Source organism: Microtus oregoni, unplaced genomic scaffold (genome assembly GCF_018167655.1).
Source record: "Microtus oregoni isolate MIOR12 unplaced genomic scaffold, Mior012 000013F_ref0000133, whole genome shotgun sequence".
NCBI classification, from domain to species: domain Eukaryota; kingdom Metazoa; phylum Chordata; class Mammalia; order Rodentia; family Cricetidae; genus Microtus; species Microtus oregoni.
The window spans coordinates 40096917-40119022 of record NW_024543072.1 but is presented as its reverse complement, the minus strand read 5'-3'; the positions used below and the strand labels follow the sequence as shown (position 1 = coordinate 40119022).

General features: G+C 43.6%; 1 protein-coding gene across 2 annotated transcripts in view; it reads left to right on the top strand.

Moving 5' to 3' along the window:
- Astn1 (astrotactin 1) overlaps positions 1-22106 on the top strand; it is a 324436-nt gene that overhangs the window by 293822 nt on the left and 8508 nt on the right. For both annotated transcript variants that reach the window (XM_041662555.1, XM_041662554.1), the window contains exons 18-21: positions 3168-3301; positions 6536-6687; positions 7744-7879; positions 12842-12942. In XM_041662555.1, the coding sequence (XP_041518489.1) occupies positions 3168-3301; positions 6536-6687; positions 7744-7879; positions 12842-12942 (523 nt within the window). The remainder of the gene's footprint in view (positions 1-3167; positions 3302-6535; positions 6688-7743; positions 7880-12841; positions 12943-22106) is intronic.

The following is a 22106-nucleotide window of genomic DNA, read 5'->3' as shown; positions in this document are numbered from 1 at the left end:
ACTAATCTACGAATGAAATCAGTGTCTTTTTTCACCTCTCAATGGTACCATCACCTCGGACCAAGCCGCCAGTACAGAACATTTCATATCCAAATCACAACATCACTTCATCCAACCTGTTGCAGTTCGATGCACCCCAGAATTCAGAGACACGGAGAGTCTCACAGAGTGGTGTCGACCAAAGGTGGAGAGTTAAAACTCCTGAAGAACTGGCATTTAAAATAATTGTATCATGTATACCTTGCCATATTTTATATTAAAAATCAGATCATGTTCCATGTTTAAAACATTATACTAGTTGTCATTGTTCTTGAGATGGAACCTCTCCTTGCAGACAAACTGTCTGTAATCCAGCCCTACATCCTGGGCACTTGAAAAGAACTTCTTTGTCCTAACTATGTCTCTTATAGACAGACTGGTGTTTCTAGTTGGCTTTAGGAGTCCAGTTTCAGTAAGGGTCCAATCTTCTTAATGTTAGATTTTATACCTATATTACTATGATTTTTGTGGCCAGATAATTTTTTTAAAAAAAATAAACCCACTAATTGTATAAATACAGTTTCATGTGTTTCAGTGTGACCTTTCCATACGAGCTTGTATTGTACTTAGACCACATTCATCCTCCATTCTATCTTCCTTTCTCTTCCTCCCTCGTGCCTTTCCCCTTCCTTAGCATTTCCTCTTTGATTTTCAGGCCATTTCTCTTGGCATTTCCATAGATGAAAAAAACCACACACCTGTGTTTTCATCTCGTTTGTTTCCCGTCGCATGCTATCCTCCAGCTCCAGCCATTTCCCCCCAAATGAAGGGTTCTGTTTGTTTGCAGCCTCCTGCTGCTGTGTGCATCCATGGGACCCCCACCTTCTCGTGGAGATCCCGCCACACCATTGTGGAATTCGGATATTTACATGAATTCATTTTGCTTGTTTATTATCTGGCTGCAACATTTATGCAGAGAGGGGCCATGTTGCCTTCTTTTGCGTCATTGCGTCCTTCATGCTTAGCACAGGAAGTGGCCCCTTGTAGATGGTTATCAAATAGTTGTTGACTGAAGACACCGTCAAACAGAAGGTACAACTTTATTTTATTCTGTCTTCCTCAAAGAGCCTGTTTTCCTAGTTTTAAAAAGTTCGCCCTTGGGTTTGAATTTCAGTCAGAAGAGCACAAGGTGAGTGACTTGCTGGTGGCCTCAATGCTGATTAAGGGTACACAATGGAAGGAGCCTAAGAAGTTCTGTGAGCCACGCAGAGCTCAGTCCCTGGCACTGCCCCACACGCTAGCCTGCGATCCTGAGCAAGTACCTAACTCTCACTCCCAGTGTCCTTCACTGTAATTCATTAGCACCATCTATCTGAGAGTTAGCATCCAAAGGGTTCTTATTAATTAGAAACTATGCAAATCATAACTGTGCTTGGGAATCATTTCCTGCTTCTCAGAGACTCTCGGTCTTGGGAGGAAGTCAGGTGACCCTTAGTCCAGCTCATAACCTTAAGTAACCAATGTTAAACTCTGAAAGAATGTGACATACATAATGACTCTTTATATAGATATTTATGGAGTCAGATCCTTCTCCCTTTCCTTTCTTCCCCTCTCCATCCATTCCCCTCCCCAACTTACTTCTTTTCCTTGTGATTGTTTAGTCTGTTTTATCAATACACAGGACAGCTGTTCCCCCTTCCCCTAACTTACCAGTGTGGACAAAAGGGACTGATTCAGAGGGGAGAAAATCACTAGAAGGCCGAGGCTGAAGCTGTGGCGTGCCTCAGAGACTGGGCTCTGAGATCAGCTGACTTGGAATCTTCACCCTTGAATTATCTGAGTTGAGGGAGCAGAGCCCTCTGAGAGGCCACCATTCTCTCAGGATTTGCTCTCTCACCAGAGATTACCCCTGCCATGAGTGCTGCTGCCTCTTGGGTCGGATTTCATCTTTGTTTTGTTTTGTTTTGTTTTGTTTCTTCACAAAACATCTCCATGAACTTACTTTATGTAAAGAGCTATGCAAGACTGTAGTTTTTTTTTTATATATATATAAGGTTCTATGTGAGCCTCAGCTGTGTCATTCAAAAACAATAATGTGTACCAGGTGCGAAGCATATATTATGTCACTTGGAATAGACTGTTCATTTAGTTGTCACAACGTCCCTACTAGGAAAGTGATAGTTTTATCATCAAGGAAACTGGGTGTATGTAACTTGTCCAAGGTCACAGGCAATGATTGACAAAACTGAGGTTCTCATCCCCAGAAGACTGATGTAGGCTCAGAAATTAGCCTTTCTCTTCCTCAGCTTCTCCCAGTCACACTCTAAGGAAAATGCTTGCTGTTTAATCACAACTCAAAGCAGGACCACATACGTATTCAAGTCGGATCACAAAACAGGCTGAGAGACCATGAAGGACTAGGGCAGGATGACCAGGGCAGGTAAGGGTGCAGAGAGAGGCATTGGAAGAAGAGGGAAGTATAGCAAAGACAGGCCTCCCAGAAGTGTGTGCTAAGACATCCCTGTTACTGGAGTCCACAGTAGGAGGTGTGAACGAGAGTAGAGAGGGCAAGGCAGAGGGTGGAAGCTGGCTTACTTTCAAAGTGAAAAACCTCATTTATTTATTTATTGCAAATGGAGTTTGCACTTTTGTCTACCAGCTACCCAGACCCAAATAATCACAAACAAAAATAAATCAATTACAACACTGTTCAGCCCAGTGGTTAGCTGTTTTTCTTTTCTGATCTTCATGTTGAACCCCAGTATCTATCTCTGGGTTTTTATTAATCATGTTACAACTTATTTTTTATGTATTTATTTAGAGACAAGCTTTCTAGCCAGGGCAGGCCTCAAAATTGTATCTAGCTGACCTCTAACTTCTGATCCTCATGCCTCCAAGTGCTGGGATTATAGGCATGTGTCATCACCCTTGGTTTATAAGGTGACTGACAACTCTAAACTATAGAGATGAGCTATTACTCTACCAGGAAAGTGACACCCCAGATATCCTACAGGGCTGCGGTTATCCTAAATTCCATCTTCTGCAACGCAGTTTCAGGGTAAGGAATGGTGATATCTCTGGGGGTGATTTAGGACCGCATAGAACCCTGATGCTAGGTCTCTTGGTGATGACCATCTAGCCATGGTTTCCTGACACTTACTCTTTGTTTTGTTTGCTTGTCTGTTCAGCTCTTACAGGAGGCCACCATGAGCTCTCTCTGGTGCTCGGGGACTGGAGATGTCATCGAGGATTGGTGTCGATGTGACTCCGCTGCTTTCGGAGCGGACGGCCTCCCCACCTGTGCGCCACTCCCACAGCCTGTGTATGGTCCCTTCTCCATGCCCCTCTCCTGCATGGATGCCTCAGCACCATTAGGCAATAATAGAATTAAGTAGACCTTAGTCTCCAAGGAATAGCCCGAGTGCTGGGGACTGAAAAGAAGAATGTGGTACAGTTCCTGCCGCTGGAAACTTTCGGTAGACTAGAAGGAGCAGGCACACTAGCCGTTTGATGGAAGTTGTGTGACAAAGCTCACATTTTAAAAATGTGAATAGCTGTTCCTTGAGCCTGCATTTGGGCAACAGTAAAGACTCTGTGGAGCACATAGCTATTAAACACCTTCCATATGGAGGACAAAGCAAGACAACATGGTTAGAGAGTCATACAAATAGACATGTGGTTGCTGTGGGAGATTTAGAGGTCTATAGTGAGGGCTTAGTAAGCCCCCAAACTCTACCGTGTCTCAAAGACATTGTAAGTTCTCGGCACTACATGGGGTAGGTAAACGCTCTTATCACCCCACTGCCAACTAATGGACCAGGAGATGACTTCAAGAGGGTTGAATTTTTCCAAAATTGGACAGCAAGTAGCAGGTCATGGCTGAGAGCAACTGTAGTACAAGAAAGCACACAACTGAACTGATTGTAGGTAGAGCCAACAAGGCAAGACGACTGCTTACTGTGAGAATGAACCATAGCCAAGAAGGGACCCATTAGGAGGTGTGTAGAGTTGAGGAGAAGACCAATCCCATTTGAGCTTGTCCTCCAGCTATTGAGAAATAATTGTGTAGATGTACAGTAGGTAGGAAGGCAGGTAGATCTCTGTAAAGGAAATAAAACCTAGCAATAATGAGATTTCGACCAATCTCAGAAAAATGGTAGATAGAGTCATAGCTCTGAGCATGGGTGCTCTCTTAGCAACATACACTATGCAGAGGCCTGGGATGGACATGAGAAAATGTCTGTCTTTAAGGGTGGCATGAGGTACTCCAGAGGTGGCTGAGAATGAACACATACATTCCTAATCCCTCATGGGAAGCTTAAACAGAACCGACCAAGATGAGGAGCCAGGACACAGTGTAGGAATTCAGGTTATCCTATAATAAGATGTCTTCCACAGTGCTTAAGGCACACAGTGCTGGTAGGACAGGGTGGTGGCACATGACCTCATGGATTTATAAGTTCAGAAAAGCCCAAAGTGAGAGTCAAGACCTCCAGCAGCTAGAGTACTAGTTACAAAGAACACTGGACCATAGGCAGAAATCCGCAGATGGAGGCTGCCTTCTGATCTGCAGGTAAAGGCAGATATTACAGAGCAGACCCGAAGAAGAAAAAACTGAGGAAGAAGGTAATTTTTACTGACAGATCATCAGTGGAAGCCAATTTACTCTCTGTGAAGGTGCCTTTAAATACTCCAGCCATTGGCTTCTTGCCCCTTGTAGCTGTAACTTGGATATCTGAATCAAAATAAAAACAAGTTCCTAATTAGTAAAAAGCCATTTCATGTGATAGAAAGGGAGCCACTAAGAGAGTCTAGTGCTATTAGACCAATTTAACAGGTAAGGAAGCTACCCAATAACACGGAAACCATCGAATGGAGGGACACAAGACCCAGCCACTATGTCTAAGGCTGGTTGCATATAAACACACATTAATTAAATGTGATAACTAAAGATCAAGCTGAGCTGGGGATTGTACCTGGGAAACGTCTATTAAAAATTTTCCTGTCAGTAACAGATCTTAGTTTTTTGTACTTTAATTGGCAGTTGGAAATAGAAATGTATTCTACTTTTACATAAATCCACGTAAATCATACACACTCCTATTTCTCAATAGGGCTTGGCCTTAGCTCCTATTTTCACAGAATCAGAGTTCTCAGAAAGCTTAGTTACTAACTTAAGCTTCCTAATGGGTTTTTTCCCTTCAAAATAGCATTCTGCATATGACTCTAATTAATGAATTTGTCAATATCCGCACTGTTTTGGGTCTCTTCCATCGTAATGTCATATGCGAGCTATGCACTCCTTCATAGTAGCCACTAAAAGATGACCATGTGTTTCCTATTATTTTCCTACTAGCTAAAATGCTTCCTATTCCCCAAACAGCATCCTTGATTTCATGCTAAAGTTTTATCACATGCATTATTGTGTGTTTCTGATACTCATTAAATTGCATAAGAGAAGGCCTGGAATGGGTTTGTGTACCACTGCATAGCCCTGGAGAACCAACGAACACGATGATGGATTTGTTGCGTTGAAACTGGACATTGCAGGTTGTTTGGTGTGATTCAGCTCTGCTCTTCTCGTCCTGTGGTCTTGAGGCCATGAGGGGTACCTGCAAGCCGGCTAGGAGGTGGGAAGGCTAGGGCTCCAGACATTTTTTGAGATGGAGAGACCAAGGACAGTGAAGTATGTGAATGCTAGTGATATTGGGAGAGAGGAAAGCTAGAGTGAGCAGAAACTGGGAAAACCCTCACAGTTTAGTTGTTGGAGAGAAAAGAGGAATTGGAAGCACGAAGGTAACATGAGCCATCTACAGAAGTTAGAACAAGGAAGTAAATGGCTAGCTCTCGGATGGTCAGGAGATCCACACCAGTGAGCATCAGCATCGATTGCTGACTCTCGGTAATATGCAGAGAAGTGTGAATTAGCAGGGCAAAGCAGGAGTCAAAAAACAACTTGAAAAGAATGAAGTGACTGCGAACTGAAGCTAGAGACAAATTGGGATTGAAACAGGAGTTCAGGTCCCAAGCAGCAGACTTGGGACATCACCTTAAAGAGAATGTGGCATGCGGCCAGCTTTCACCTTCGAGTCTCACTTCTAAGCTGAGCCTTTCTGAAGTTCTGTCAGAACATGGACTGGAGAAGGAGACATAGCAGGGCCTGCCAGATCCTGGGGGTTATGGAACTTAAACTAGCTGTGCCTTTGTCAACACAAGATTCTCTTGAATGCCATTTTCAGTGGGCTTTGAAGTGCACATTTCACAACGTTTGCTTAGTATTCCCCAAGAGAAAAGCCAGAAATGAGATTTCCAATTATATAAAAGGGACCTATCAGTAAAGCCCAATTACCAAACACTTGTACTATATAGACTTTTACCCATTTGTTCATTCAAGAGATGCAAATATAAAGCACCCAAATCTTCGGGAACTTCAGCACCTAGTGAGGGAGACCAGTCCTCAGAGAGAGTTTGTACTGTGGCAATTGAGATGGTAGTTAAAGCTTGACACAGGTCCCAGCTGGGTCCCCATTTCATCTTCCTTCTTTTGTGCCCTCAGGCTGAGACTTTCCACGGTACACGAACCCAGCAGCACCCTCGTGGTCCTGGAGTGGGAACATTCGGAGCCACCCATTGGAGTGCAGATCGTAGATTACCTGATCCGTCAAGAGAAAGTCACAGACCGGATGGACCACTCCAAAGTTGAGACAGGTGAGCACAGTCTCCATCCCCTGCCTAGTCTTCTTCAAAGGGAGGAAAAGTGAAAGAAGAAAAGAATGCTCTTCCTCGTGGCACTCCTTCAAGCTCCCTGTATTTCAGGGCAGCACATGGCGCAGAAAAGAAAAAGCTACTGCCTCTTCTAGGCAACAGCCATCTTGTCCATTTAAGAGTTTTTGCATGGTGAGCAGCTGACAGTCTTGTTTTCGTTTTGCTTTTCTTTTATTTATAAAAGAGGTGTCCATTTCATTGCCTCTAGGCACACTCACAAGCAACAACAACACAGTACACTACTTATCCTAGCCCACAATTAAGAAACAATTCTCTGCTAACCACTGCCATGATTACAGAAAAAAAAAATTCCTTTGCTAATAACCCCCTCTAGGCAAAGGCATGTACAAACAGATGCTCTTGATCCATGACTTGTCCTAAAGCAAACTGACTTTTGTCAAGGCCTGAGAGAAAAGGAAAGCCTTACATGAGTAGAAAGAACCCACAGAAATAAAAGTCCCATGCCTTACTTCTCTGCTGCCTACACATAGAGAAAAGCTAACATAAATAATCCTAAGGTTTTCACATAAAATACGGTCTTCCTTGGGGACAACGATGTCCACAACCTACGAGCTTCTAGTGAATTTGGGATTGAGGCTTGGAGAAACATTTTTGGGGCATGGAAAGCTCTCCATTGCTGTTTCTGGGGCTCTTCCCTTGGCATGTATAGGTATTGGTGAGGTATGTTAGGGCCCAGGGACCAGCACATCTGTTCTCTGTCAATGTCAAAGTGTTTCATGGGAGAAGTCACAGATGTGGCACGTACATTTTGCCTTAGTAGTCCTTGAGCTAACTCTGGACAAATGACTCTCAGCTGATTGACTAACAGTGTAACAGTCAGAAGAAAAAAGAAAATAAACAACAACAACAAAAACCACCCCAAACCAAGGTCTTTTTGCCCACTGGGAATTTAAGATGTTTCAGCAAGCTCTCAGAGCGTTTCTCATTGCCGGAACATCTCTGTTTTTCATACTTTTCTCATCCTTTTCATTTGTGCAGAAACAGTGCTGAGCTTTGTAGATGACATCATCTCTGGAGCGAAGGCTCCCTGTGCCATGCCATCTCAGGTGCCAGACAAGCAGCTCACCACCATTTCTCTCATCATCCGATGCCTGGAACCTGACACCATTTACATGTAAGTAGGTGCACCTTAATGACGCCTTACCCAGAAAGTTCCAGGATCTTTGCCGGCTCCCTTCTTTGCCTAGGTTCCTTCAGAGATGCGGCAAGAGATTTTTAGCCTCTGCAGTCAAATCTCAATAGACATTATGGAAACATTTCCTGAAGAAGTCTTGTCATCAAAGGCTTTACAAACGACACACATAAACAGATAAATGTAACCCAAGGCAGAATGGAATACGTGTTACTTAGAAGGCCAGAGACGTGTTGGAAAGAAAGAAGGAAGTGGTTTATTCTAAGTAGAGTTGGTGTCTAGATTCTAAATTTGATTTTATAGAATCCAGTAGCTACTGTGAGGTGGAAAAGGCACACTAGGTTAGAAACCCCCAGGCAAAAGTAGAGAGGCATGAAGGGGAGCAGCGGGTGTCCAATGGGTCTGAAACGGGTGGGGAGTAAACAGAAATGGAAGAAAATGAGCCTGGAACACTAGAGTGAAAGATGTATGTCAGAGAAAAAACATTTTTTTAAAGAAAGGAGGACAACGCCAAGAACTATGTGTAAGAAAGCTATCTCTAGTGGTTCTGAAATAATTTATAGAGTTTAGATGCTGGTCAGCATTTTTCTTCAAAGAAAATGGAGTGAATTATATCACCATGCTTGGAACATCCCTGTGTTCTCTGTGAACTCTTCCCATCTCTTCCTGAGCTCTGGGAACAACTGTAAAATATTTGTGAGCAAAGGCATAAAAGATGCCAAAAGAGGAGACTCGGCGATAGAATCTAAGTCATGATGGAAAAATCCAGGGTCTAACGCAGAATTCATAGTGATACAGTTCGGAAGCGTTTTGACCCTATCAGTATGAAAAACATCTAACAGTTTACAGATGAGGTCACAGGCATGGAGTCAAGGTTTCCAGAATAAATCATCCCCACTTCCACTCTCAGGGAGTTCAAAGATGGAAAGAACTAGAAGTCTGAGTGCCATTGATTGTGATGAACTTAGATATTTAGCTGTGCATCTTTCATGTAGAAGTAAGAGATGTAACTCGGGGCTGTGCAGGATGAAAGGGAAATACATAAAGACAAATGGGATCTGAGAATCTGGACTGGATGCACACACAAAGATGGCAATGCCCATGCCAGTGACTATCTGTCTGTTCTTTGGACAAGGATGACATGATCCATAGAAGTGCTCTTGATAGTGGACAGCTGTGGCCCTACAGAGGAAGGGTTTGTGACAAAGGAACACACATCTGAAGGCCAGCAATCTGCTTCCAGAAGTCTCCTAATGTGACTCACATGACCATTTGTAGTGAGGGTGCGCTAACACCTATCAGTCCGTCCTACCTGTTAATTAGGAAGTCAGAAGTTCTAGGGAAACGAGGTGGGCAAGACTATCCTTCAGAAAGACCCTAACCAAGTCTAGGACCTTGCTCGAGTTGGCTGATTTGGCTTTGTTTCCTGGTCAAAGACCCGAGAACTAAGATCCTCTCCCAGATTCAGCATCCTTGGTGATCTAAGGTTCCCCTCCTATGTTTTGTAAATCATCTTTTTCCTGTCGATGCTGATTACAGGAGTAGGAGAGACGGTAAAGGACAGCCGGTTTCCACTAGGTGGCAGTGCAGATCGCTGGAAAACCTAGCTGAACCTCAGCTGTAACTTCATAACCCCCAGTGGGGGAGCCAGTTCTTGCTTTAGCAAGAGGATGTTCCTAGATCCTGACAAAATAACCCGGAGCAGCCTGAACACAAGACCCAGTGTGTGGGGGAAAAGTGAGGTGCGCTAGAGGCCACACTCTTCCTCTTTATTGATGAGCGAGGAATTACTGTACTTCCATCCCTGGGGCAAAGAAAGCATCCAGCAAACCTGGTTTTGTGCCTAACCATAAAGCGACTTTAAATATGACCCTTAATTTCCCTGCACTTAGTTTTTCTTCACTACGGGTTAAGAGGAAGGTACCCACTGTGTATGGACAGCTGGTCCTATGTGACTAGACTTATTCCTAGTCTATAACTGAAGAAACGGAGGTTCAGGAAAAATTGAATAACTTCCCCAGAATCACAGTAGGGATCTACATAATGGTTAGGAGCTGAAACAGGGTTTGTCTTTTTCCACACACTGGGTCTTACTGCCTGGCCACCCCAGTTTATTCTGCCAAGATCTAGGAGAATTATCCTGCATGCAAGAGCTGGTCCCCATGGGAGATTATAAGGTTACATCTGAATTTCAGCTTTCTTTATCATATATTTCATTTAATGCCACGTGAGAAGCATTCTGACAATGGACCAAGTGGCACAAACACAGTTAAGGACCCCCTTAAAGTGTACAGGATCCAACATCTTCATTTTAGGGTAGGTACTGCCCCTCCCACCACCGTCTCACCGCAATGCCAGCCGGGAGGAGAGACCTGCATTTCTGAGCACATTACAGCAGACAGATGATAGAGAAGCATGTCTGAAGCAGACGATCAACAAAGCCTCGTGGCGGCAGGAGGAAAACAGAAAAGCAGCAGGCAATGCAGCCAACCCCTGATAGTCTTGCTTAGCATTAGGCCCCAGACCTTTAAGGCCCCGACTTGGGGCCTGAGCCAGTCTGTGTCAGTTCCCACGCACACATGCCTCTGCCCGTGTCATCACCACGTCGCTAACTACGCACTGAGAGGTCCCAGCCTGCGGCTGGGGAGGGAGCCCAGAAGCCTTGGAAGAAGCAGTAAACGGACTTACACATGAGCCCTCGGGATCTAGAGCCAGGCTTATCTCCTCTGTCAGTAATTCCAGCTAACCCTCTTGCTGTCTTTTGAGAGTGTTATGGCGAGCGGGATGAAAACGCCAACAACAAACAGAGAAGGCCTTCCTGACATGCCAGCACGCGGCATTTCCACATGAAAATGGGGCAAGTGTTCCCCAGCCTTCAGTAGTCAAACACCCTGGCTGCTCTCTCCCTCTCTGGGGGCTTGGGAGGGGGGGCTAGGGGAAGGGCTGGGCCTGCTGAGGAATAGTTCTTAAGGTCAAGCTCTGTCTTTACTTGGAAGGTTGTGTGAGGCATTTCCTTTCCTAGTATCTGCCTTGTATTAAAAAATAAAATGTGCTGCTGAATAATCAGAGCTTAGGAGCTTGCATTTCATACTGACGGCCTTTCAAAGTATGTAATACTGAACACCAACAGGGGCATCTTTGTCCCAGCTCAGGATCAGACACTTTGTAGCTGGAACGTTAGCAAGACAAGATAGGAAGGAGCGCTGCCTGGAGTGTGGACTAGCTGGAGGTTGGTGACTCATTCCACCCAGGACCTGAAAGTCAGGCTCCATCTGGCAGTCAGTTTGGTACCCAAGGAATAGGCTATTATAGTCCAGAGAAACGTAAGAATTAAGGGTCCAGGATTAAATTATGATGGACTGCAAATACTGGCTCCAGCCAGTAAAGTTGAGGTTGGAGCCTTCAGCTTACTGGCAGGTGGCAGTAGCCTAACCTGGAGTTGTAGGGCTGAAGGAAGAGAGCACTAGGGGAACAGGGCTATGCTTGTAACCCCAGACCACACCCAGGCCATCCTGGAGTGTCAGCCTGCAAGGATCAGGGCTTTGCATCTCCTAGCTCTCCCAAGAGCAGCCGCTAGAACCGATGGAGTCAGCAGCAAAGAGCAAACCTTGGAGACCAAGCTGAAGAAAAAAAAAAAGACCCCACTTCCCTTAAAAGGGCCTCAGAGTCCCAAAATATAGATTGGTTCTCTACTGAATCCCAGGGATTTCTAACGAAACATACTATTAGAGGTCCCAGAGAACACGGCTTAGCATGGGAATCGCATACATCATGAGGTGTAAGTTTGCATGGGGGTACCCATGCTACCTCTAGGTCTACCCTTCAGAACCGTAGTTGAATGTGCTACGAGACTGGGTTAAAAAAATGAGCTCAGAAATGGATCTGGTTCCAAAAAGCTCAGGTATACCATTTACAGGTTTGGGGGTCTCAGAAAAATTCTAGAAACAGGACTAAGAAGCTAATGAGGCAATGAGTCCAATGAGAGGACTTATGGCTGCCAGGACTAGCGTGGGGATAAGGAGTGTCAGTGCAGCCCAGGCTTTCTCCAGGATGCCATGGCAGGAAGAAGGTGGCAAGATGCTCAGTTTGGACTCAAGGCACATGTGGTGGGAGAGGGCTGTTAGCACTGGCTCTACTGAGCAAGACCATTGAGCAAGGCTTAGGAGCAGGGCACGAGATAAACATGTGGCATGCTCTGAACCCTCTCTGTTGATAAGAAAGCTGGATGTTTGGCCCTGGTTCACTAGCTGAGAAGGTCCTTTAGGCACAACAGCTCTGGGCTGACCCATGTCTTTTGGAGTTAAGCAGGCTGTCACATTTTAGGTCTAACTAGACCAGGGATCTTGCTAGGGTGAAGCCTACCTATGTGAGGCCTCATGACATTGGCATGAGGCTGGGGAGGGAAGAGAAAGGTTTGTGGCATCTTGGGGCATGCAGGCCCTTGCTCTGCCTATCCTCTGTGCTTCTGAGTGAGGAAGAAACAGTGGGCTTGAGGTCATATCTCTTTGAACACTATATTTTTGGAAGAATAATTAGGTAGCATAATAAATAAATAATTTGGAAAGAAAGAAAAGAAAAAAGGAGAACGAGCCACCTGGAAGTCTCAAGGCTTGGTAAAGCACAGGTTTCTAGTTCCTGTAGCAGGGAACTAGAGAATTTCCAGCAATGGTGCTGATGTTGCTTGCCTGGGGGTTCCATGTGGAGATGAAGTGCCCTTCACTGTATTACTTTCTATCAGACATCCCTCAAGACAGTACATTCCAACCACAGGCCACAGGAACCAGCCAAAGGCTTCATGCCACTGCTCTCTCACCAGAGTGCTGGATGGGAGCAGTAAGTGTACCAGCCTTCTATTTAGACAATACTGGGCCTCCAGACAGAGCTGCTCAACCCCAAACCCCAACATTTCCTTCTAATAATGCTACCCTCCTTCCTCTCTGCAAGGTTCACCCTCTGGGGAGTGGACAACACAGGGCGACGCTCCAGGCCAAGTGATGTGATTGTGAAGACGCCATGTCCTGTGGTGGATGATGTCAAAGCCCAAGGTAAGGACTGAAGTTAACAATGTCTACACATGATTGCCCAACTAGCTACCCTTGCCATGCTAAGGAACCGGTAGCCAAAGGAGTGCACGGCATGACCTGGAGTTTGACAGGAAGGAAGAATCCAAGCTCAAGGTAGAAGCGTGGACTTTCTGCCAGTACTGCTGGGCCTTGTGCTCCAGCAGAGGGTTTCACTGTATTCTGTGATCCCATATAGTCCATCAAGCAGGAGTCAGCAACAGACACTGACAAAGTTCCCAGGCAAGTAGGTGCTCAGGTTCATGCAAAAGTATCTGTCATTTCTGCCCTCATGGATGGACCACTTGCTCTTTGTGGGTTTGTAGATCTGAAAGTTTGCTCTGAACTAAAGCATACAGGGCTGCAGACTTGGAATTATGCGTCATCAGCCCCTCCTCCAGTGCACCCAAGTCTGTGAGAAACTCCATACTTCGAAGTTATTATGTGCCGGTTCTTCAGTGTAAGGTTCCTCACTGGCCTTGGTCCTAAACCACTAGGAAGTTTTTTCTCAGTCATCTTCCAGCACACAAGAGATGCTCCCTGGCTGGTCTTGGCATGATCCCCTGCTTTAAAGTTTTCACACTTCTGAAGGCAGAATTCCCCAGTTACGCTTCCCATTTCTTGGGACTCCAGAACCAGTTAAGGTGATACTGTAAGGGCCCTAATGTCTACTAGTCAGATCTGAAACACAAGTCTTTTTATCAGCAGAGACACTGAACACTTTGGTCCCACGGATTCCAATCAGGGAAAGACCATGGCTAAGTTAATTGTCTGCTGCCCCTCACTATCCTACATATAGTTCTTGGCTATGCATATATCATCTTGACCAAGAGGGGCATAGTCCCAGAATGCCACAGGGCAAGAGCCTGATGATGACAATCATTTGGAAAAGAGTGATTTAGATCTACTTTACTTTGTCTAACTTTTGTAGAGCTAGCCAGCAGGATTTTATCGGAAAGTGAAATGACAGCTCCCTGCAACAGGCATGGGGTCCCCAAAATGGGCTGCCCACCTAGCTCTGCTTTAATTTAAACCACTGACCTTTTAATACTGTACAACTTTGGGAAATATTGTTTGTAGTTAATCATATTGGCATGTTATGTACACAGCATTTTCAAAACGTCTAACCGTAATAAAATATGTTCTAATAACAATCCCTTAATGGGCTGCCATTATTCTTATGACATGAATATTTAAAAGGCCTCTTGGGACATAAGTGGGTGACCCTGTCTACTTCTTTAGCACCTACTTGCCAACTCTCCACTACCCTATCAATTTCTTCATTCTGGTCCTACTACCTTCCTCAATACCTCTTATACAGGTCTCACTTCTATTATAGGGTCATTGCATGTGTTAGGCCCTATTACCATCTACCTACTTCAAATGCTCTGTACCTTTCCAAATGGCTAACTCAACTCAGCATAGAGCCTCAGATCAAGTGTCCCCTTCTCCACTGTTATGTGCCCTCACAGTATTATGTTTCTGACTTGTAAAATATTTCTTTCCATTTTTATAAGCATTTGCTTAGTTTCTTTTGACCTCCCTAGCCAATGAGTGTCATGAAGGCCCGAGGCAAGTCCCCCTTTCTGTGCTGCATGTCCCCAATATCTAGAAGACAGTATAGTTGACTGACAGCTCACATAAGAACTCAGCCTTGGAGCCAACAGCCTAAGTTCAGACTCCTGATCCACCATCAACCTAGTAGATCTTGCACGGGTTCCTTTATCTCATGCCTCAGTTTACTCAAATGTGAAATGGGGAAAATGGTACACCCAATGTGAAGGGTCTAGCAAGTATTGAATGAGATCATTAACTTAAAATAATAAAAGCAAAACAGTGCTTAGTACATAGTAAACATTAAGGAAATGTGTTAGTTATTGGTAACCAAGCATGAAGCCTGATAGTTCTCTGATAGAAACTCGATATTCTATATATGAAGCAATGAACACAACACTGTCCTTGTTTTACATATGATGAAATTGAAATTCTAAGTAAATAAGATGCCTGAGGTTACAGAGAGTCTAACAGAACCCACATTTTGATCCCAATTCCCATTTATTTTTATAATGTTATTATGACAAACAGAGAGTGTTATTAGGTGAAAGACTCAACAGGACATTGTCTCGGCAAACTGGTGGAGAAAGGGGCTACTGTAAAAAAAAAAAGAGCAGAATTCTCCCTTTTAGGGCCGTGCCCAGTGGGACACAGTGGAAGAAGAGAAACCCACACATATATGGCAGGTGGACTTCTCCCTAATGGGAGAGGAGCTAGCTTACAGGATCTGAGCCTTAAAGGTCTCTAAAACTCCATGAAGGTAAAGACAGAGTCTGGGTCACACATCTCAAGATGAGAGCCCATGTCAAAGAAGGCGCTTTACTGTCTGGTGTTCACTGGTGTCTGGGAAGAGACAAAAGCTACTGTGGAGCTGCTGGCTGAGGAGAAAGCAACAAGGATGAGTTGAACAGGAGAAATGATTATCAGCATGACGACCTCTACGGGACACGTGGTAGAGAGTAGCTAGCTCCTTCTCTGGAGGGCTCCCGCCTGTCAGTTCTAGTACAAGATGACTGAATGAGTTCTGTATCCACTTTCGCTTTCTGACAAAAGAACTGGAGGTGTAAGAAGACAATTTAGTGCAGATGGAATAAAATCGCAGTCCCAGGTCCTGTTATTCTTCAGCCAGGAAGGAGTCCTGCTCAGAGCAAGTCTGGAGATTAATGAGTTAGACTAATTGAGGGCATCCTTGCAAATTAATATAGCCCTTCCAAAGAAAACCCCATATGCTTTGTCTCCGCAATCCCATATGGTGATCATAAATATAACTCATTTGGGTCTGGGCTTAAAGCAAAGGACAGACAGGAATTTGACCCAGAGCGTGACATCAGCTCCCAGACACTATCCCTCATGTGGGTGTTTATCCAAAGCTAGCTAGATACGTTCTAAGAAGAGTTTTACCATGTCGTAACACTCCAGCTACTGTGTAAGTATGTTTCTACTGCCTGATTACTGGAACCAGTCTCCTGGAGCTGAAGCAAGCATTTCCTCGGGAGGAGATAAACCTCCCAAGTGGTGTGAAGGTTGTGTCATTATATCCTGCAAGTTAATGGAATCTCACCAAGGGAAGGCTGGCTCTTGTCCTTTGTTCCCCCAGCAGCTGCCCTCCTTTCTGGTTGATACACAAATGCACCCATTCCTTTATCTGATTCTCCCACAGGTGTGTTTGTCTCCTGGAATTAGTCACCAAACAGACATTTTTCTGTTGCTAGTATTGGACTCAGAATCAATTTTCAAGAATTTTATGATCAATTTCATGGATTTATGAGCTCTTTCAACAAATGTTTAGTCCTTGCTTGAGTCTGCTGTAGGCATGAGGAGCAAAAATACTGTACCTCTATAGATACATCAGCGGGGGCCACCAACAACAGCAACAAAAATACCGTACCTCTATAGATACGTCAGCAGGGGCCACAGACAACAGCAACAAAACAGTAAAATATACATCTCAAATGATGCTACCTATCATGGAGATAAAAATGGGGCATGGTATAGAAAGGCAGAGGTCAGAATTGGGGAAAGTATGTGAAGAAGGAAGTCACACAAATGTCTTTAAAAGAATCATTTCCGAAAGTAGCAGGGTAGACCTTGAGGATGTTTGAAGAAGACAAAATAAAGACTTGTGATTCTTGGCTCATATCTGTGAGGAGTGGGGAGTGGAAAAGACACATGGGTAAGAGTTTCCAGGGGTTCTGGGCTGATTTAGTAGTGTCTAGTCACTAATAGGAGGGACCGGATCTGGCATTGTGATGGGATGCCCCAGAGGACTTGGGACAGAGGAGTGACATCATTAGATTTGATGTTTTAGAGGTTATTCTTACTGCTGTGATGAGAACAGACCCAGCACATTATAAAGTGGAAATAGATGGCCATAGCAATCGATAGGCAACGGGCTGCTGTTTATATAAGTGTCACTATTGGACAGTTGCTAAGAGGTGATCGGAACCTAAGGATTTATTTCTCAATAGGTTATATGTGGAACATGGCAGAAGGAACAGTCATGTTAACAGTCTTATTTGGTTGAAAGGTGTGTGATTTGCTCTGGAAAATTCCAGAAGCACAAGCTCGCAAAAATATGATAGAAGAGAGACTGAGAGAAGAAGAAAACTAATGTAAATTGGTTTGGATCTCAGGTAGAGAAGGAAAAGGGTTGAAAGGATGCTGGAGTGAATGGAGAAGCCAAAAACACTCAGGTGTTTGTTGTTTGTTTGTTTTTCCATCAAAGAATAGGATGAGTACCACTACAAAACACAGAAATTGCAGAGTGAGGTTGTGTTCTGTTCACAGTATGTCATTTTAAGATCTGCTATTTTAAAGGCAGAGCAGTTCTCGGGACAATGATTCACAGCTGAATGCCTTAAGGGGGCCTCTTTCACAAGAGGCAAAGCCACCCTTCATGGAAGCGGCATAGAGATGAACTAGAAGCATGGATCTTCAATGGATGTAAGCTAGTGGTCAGGGAATGAGTGGGAGGAAATTTAAACTAGGAGAGTTTTGGAAATGAAGGCTGCTTAACATGTGTGTGAGGGAGAGGGAGTTGCTTCAGTTGACTGTTAGGAACTAAAGGACCATCCTCTTCAAGGATGTAGGAGAAGAATATATATGTCCTGGAGAAGGTTTCAGAAAACACAAAAATAAGGAAGGAAGGAAGGAAGGAAGGAAGGAAGGAAGGAAGGAAGAATATGTACCCTAGTTGGGGGCAAAGAGAAGAGCTGTTGCTTTGTGATAACTTCTGTCCCAGAGAAAAGTAAGGAAAGATTAGAGAATATGGGTTCGTGTACAGCATTGGTCTTTAAAATGTGGTACCTAGATCAACAGCATCAGAGTTATCCTGGAACTCATCAGAAATAGGTATTTTCTGATTTGGCTCCAAACCAGACACTCGAGTGAGAAACAGCAGCTATGACAATGGAAATGATGCTTCCTATGTGTGGATCACCGGTAATAGCAGAAGCACAGGAAAGCTTGATGGGGAGCATATACAGAGCCAGGGAGAGAAAACAGAACCTTGCAATATGTGTAATGCTAAGAAGGACAAAGACACCAGGCCAGCTGAGACTGCTTGGAACTGCACCATTCAATACTTTAGTGTGGGACTGGGGTTGCAGGTGGCTCCTGAGAAATGCTAAGTGATGAATTAGGATCTCTTGTCTGGGGACCATTTCTATGAAGCCGGGAAACCATCAACGAAAGCTACCAATGTTTCCCACTGCTCCTAATTCAGGTAAAAAGAGCTACTCTTACTGGGGGATGAGAAAACTCACTTGTGGCTCTGAGTTACTATCTCATTTAATCATACTGTTTTCCCCAGTCTCCTCGGCTGCTGTGTTTCCTGTCTTCTTTCTTTGTCTTGGCATCAAAGAAAACATTATCTATTGAGAAATTGGCAGTAAAAACAAAAATACTATTTCTCCCTCCTTTCCCCTTCATTCACCTGCTTCTGTATGCACCTGCTCATTTGGTGCCTGTTGTAATCTGGGAGCCTTGGGGCTGGGACTTCTGGTCTCTGTATGTTCTTCAAAAGATATTACACATCACGCCCACTTCTCTTCAATATCTAATCCCAGTGCCCATCATGTCATTGAGATCTGGTGCCGACAACCTACTTAAACTGACAAAGTTCTCAATACTCCCATGCTTCCCATTCATGTTTTCTTTCCTCGCCTTCTTACGTACTTCATTTCCTTTATTTAGGATGCTTTGTTACTTGCTTGACTATCTCCCACCACAACACTGCAAACACAAAGTGAGGACTTTTACCAGATTCTCTCAGTTATCTGGTTCCCAAGCACATTTGATTAACATTTCAGGACTTGTTAGGTATACATTAACAATTTTATAAAATCAATGAATAAATAAAAATATTTTATATTTAAATATTTTATTATTTTTTATATTTAAATAAAGATACTGTGGGCAGATATTGCACTGAATCAAAGTTTTGCAATCAGGAAAACTTTTATTCTCATGATAATCTTGGGAAGTATATATTACAATCAATTATTGGAAAAACAGGAAAACTAAGACCCAAGGGGTTAAGTAATATATCCAAGGCCAATACACAGAAACTCGAGTCTATTCAAAGGTCTGATGGCTGCTGTTAGTTATGCCTTTGAGTCTAATGGCTTCAGCCCAGCCGTTATTTTATCCCACTGTCCAAGAGATCTCAGATCCCTTCTAGCAAGCCAGACTCCCTTTTTTGCGATGATGCGATGTATCCAACCTCCCAGCCATCTTCTCACCTGCTCTTCACTGTCCCTAACTCCTGCACATTAAAGAGAAAAGGGACTTGAATCTGTCATGGATAGCTGAAGACTTCTGTGAAGCTCAAAGCGAAGTAAAATAATAATTTAAACTACCTGCATTCTTTGGATGGTTGAACTCTTACAATCTATAAAAATTAATGAAATAAAAAATGTCTCAAATGTTAATTAATAAAAAGAAAGAATTGTTAAAGGAAAAAAAATGTCTCAGTTCTCTCAGGGGAGATGGAAAAGACAGATGCGGTCATGCTCTGGAGTTTAAGCACAGGTTTTTCTGAGTATAAGATCCTGTTTACTGATAGGCTTTTATCCTCTTCAGTTAGATTATCTTGGTTTTAGCAGATTTGTAGTGGAACTTGGTTTTGCCCACAGGATGCAGATGTTAGCTTATTCAACTAAACATGACTCTTCCGTTACAAGAGCGAAGCGTGCCCCAGGAACCACCACCACTGCCATGGCCATGTCTCAACAGTAAACACGTAGAACCTGGAATCTGACACGTTATCTCCCACTGCAAGAAACATTATTTGGTATCAGTGCATCAGTCAAAGAGGAATTCCAAATCAACTTATCTAAGCTGGAGTCTGAGCACCAATGGTTTTCTTTCCCTAACCATTCTCGGCTTAGCAAAACATGCCCTGCCTTCCAAACAATACAAGCCAGTCATCAGAATCGGCCCACTGTTTCCTTCTCTCCTACCTCCAGAAAAGCCCCAACTCCCTGCCACACTACAAGGACTCTCTGCCCACATGTGCTCTATTAGAGATATTTCCCCAAGATACTGCCTCTTACACCTTACACTGTTTAAATGCCACTGATGACTGAGCACAGATGCAAAGTAGCAATGGCAAGGGGACAATCCAGAAGCCTCATTGCTGCCCACCATAGCAATGTGACCTCTGGTTGGTAACCTCTAACATTGTCCATCTCTTAATCTCATTTGTTGAGATGCATAAATCTGCAGTGAGGGGTGTGGGGATGTGAAGTTCTTAGCCTAGTAAAAGAATAAACCTTTAATAATAGTGAGATATCATGGGACTTCAGTTTCTAAATTGCTCTCTTCTTTATCTAAAAATCTCATTACAGCTGCCTGAGAATTTTAACAACCTGAGAATCTAATTGAATTTCTGAAGGAGAAGGATGGGCATTGCTGCTGAGTGTGCTGCCTGTAGGTTTTGTTTCTAGGGTTAGTGCAAACCGGCCTGGAGAAGGATCATTTAGAAACCCTGCTCTCAAGTAGATTCAAGCTACGCTCAAACTTAGGAGCTCTATTCTTATAACTATCAATTTCTGATCAGCTCTTTTATCTGGCACTGTACAGCTTCTAAGGATATCAAGAAAATAAGGTCTAGCTCCCGTCCTCAGTGTGACGTGGAGGACAGCACTGATTTTAATCATTCTACCCACAACACATTCTGGTGGATCTGACATTTACCAAGATTCTGAAATTTACCTGGTGTGAGCACAAGGAGTCCCCGTGCTGTGATTGGTTAATGGGGTCAAGTAGGCATAATTCTGATTTTCTGGGGTCAAGTAGGCATAATTCTGATTTTCTCACTCAAGAACTCAGTTTCCTGCCGGGCGGTGGTGGTGCACGTCTTTAATCCCAGCACTGGGGAGGCAGAGGCAGGCGGATCTTTGTGAGTTCGAGGCCAGCCTGGTCTACAGGAGCTAGTTCCAGGACAGGCACCAAAAACTACAGAGAAACCCTGTCTCAAAAAAATCCAAAAAAAAACAAAGAAAAAAAAAAGAACTCAGTTTCCTCAACTCCAGAATTAACACACCCGAGGGAAAGCATCGCTCACCTGTTCAGAGGACGGTAGCTCTCGGATGTTAAGAAGAACATGCAAAAAGCATCTCTTTTCTGATGGCCATATTGAGAAAACATGTAATGATAAAACTCCTTGGATTATAAAATAAAAAAATGTTAAGGCTATACAAAGCTGTAGCTGCTTGAGCATGTCACTGAACTCAGTCTTAGCCATGGAAACCTTGGAGGCAGATACACCACAGGTATAAATTAAACTGAATGCTTACTCATTTGGAATTGTATAGTGTTCTAGCTTGAGTTTCTGGATGTATACAGATTCTCATGCTACCTTTATGTTGGGCCTATCTGGTTCCAGCAAACGTTTAGTATTCCAAAGTCAATGCGTCTCTGAATTCTTCTCTTGACTCAGAAATATTATCTGATGGTGCCTCATTTTATCTCTGAGCCAAAGCCTGCCGCCTGTGGCCTGAGTTTCCCCAGTGCTTTTTAAAGAACCACTTGGTGCCCAGGTAAATGCTACCTACACGTATAAGTTTTCATGTCAGTGTCTCATAGGAGTAAACTCCAACCAGTCTTATATGGAAGCACACTCGGATCAATCTTTAATGGGAACTGAACATTAAGTCTTTATTCTTTACACTGTATGGTTCAGAAGTGGTTCGGCAACTTCAAACATCCTCTCCTGCAAAATATAACATTTGGGTTCTCAGGAAGGCATTGCCAGCTTTCTGACATAATCCTTTATATTGTCTCTCATTTCTTGCCTCATTGGCCTTCATCCCCACACTTATTTCTCTGGGATTGCACTTTCCAATCAAGCATGAATATATTAGCTTATGCCTTAGGTTATTATTATTATTATTTTTTAGTAAACCTTGGTAAGACAAAAAGTATAGCAGCTGAAATTGACCTTAGAGGTGTATTAGTCAAAGGCATTTAATTTATTAAAAAGAGAACTGACACCCAGTGGTATAGAGGTAGAGTAAATTACACAAATCAATCTCATACTTTAGGGTCAGTGTTTTAAAATAACACCATGAATGCATAAATAAATATGCATG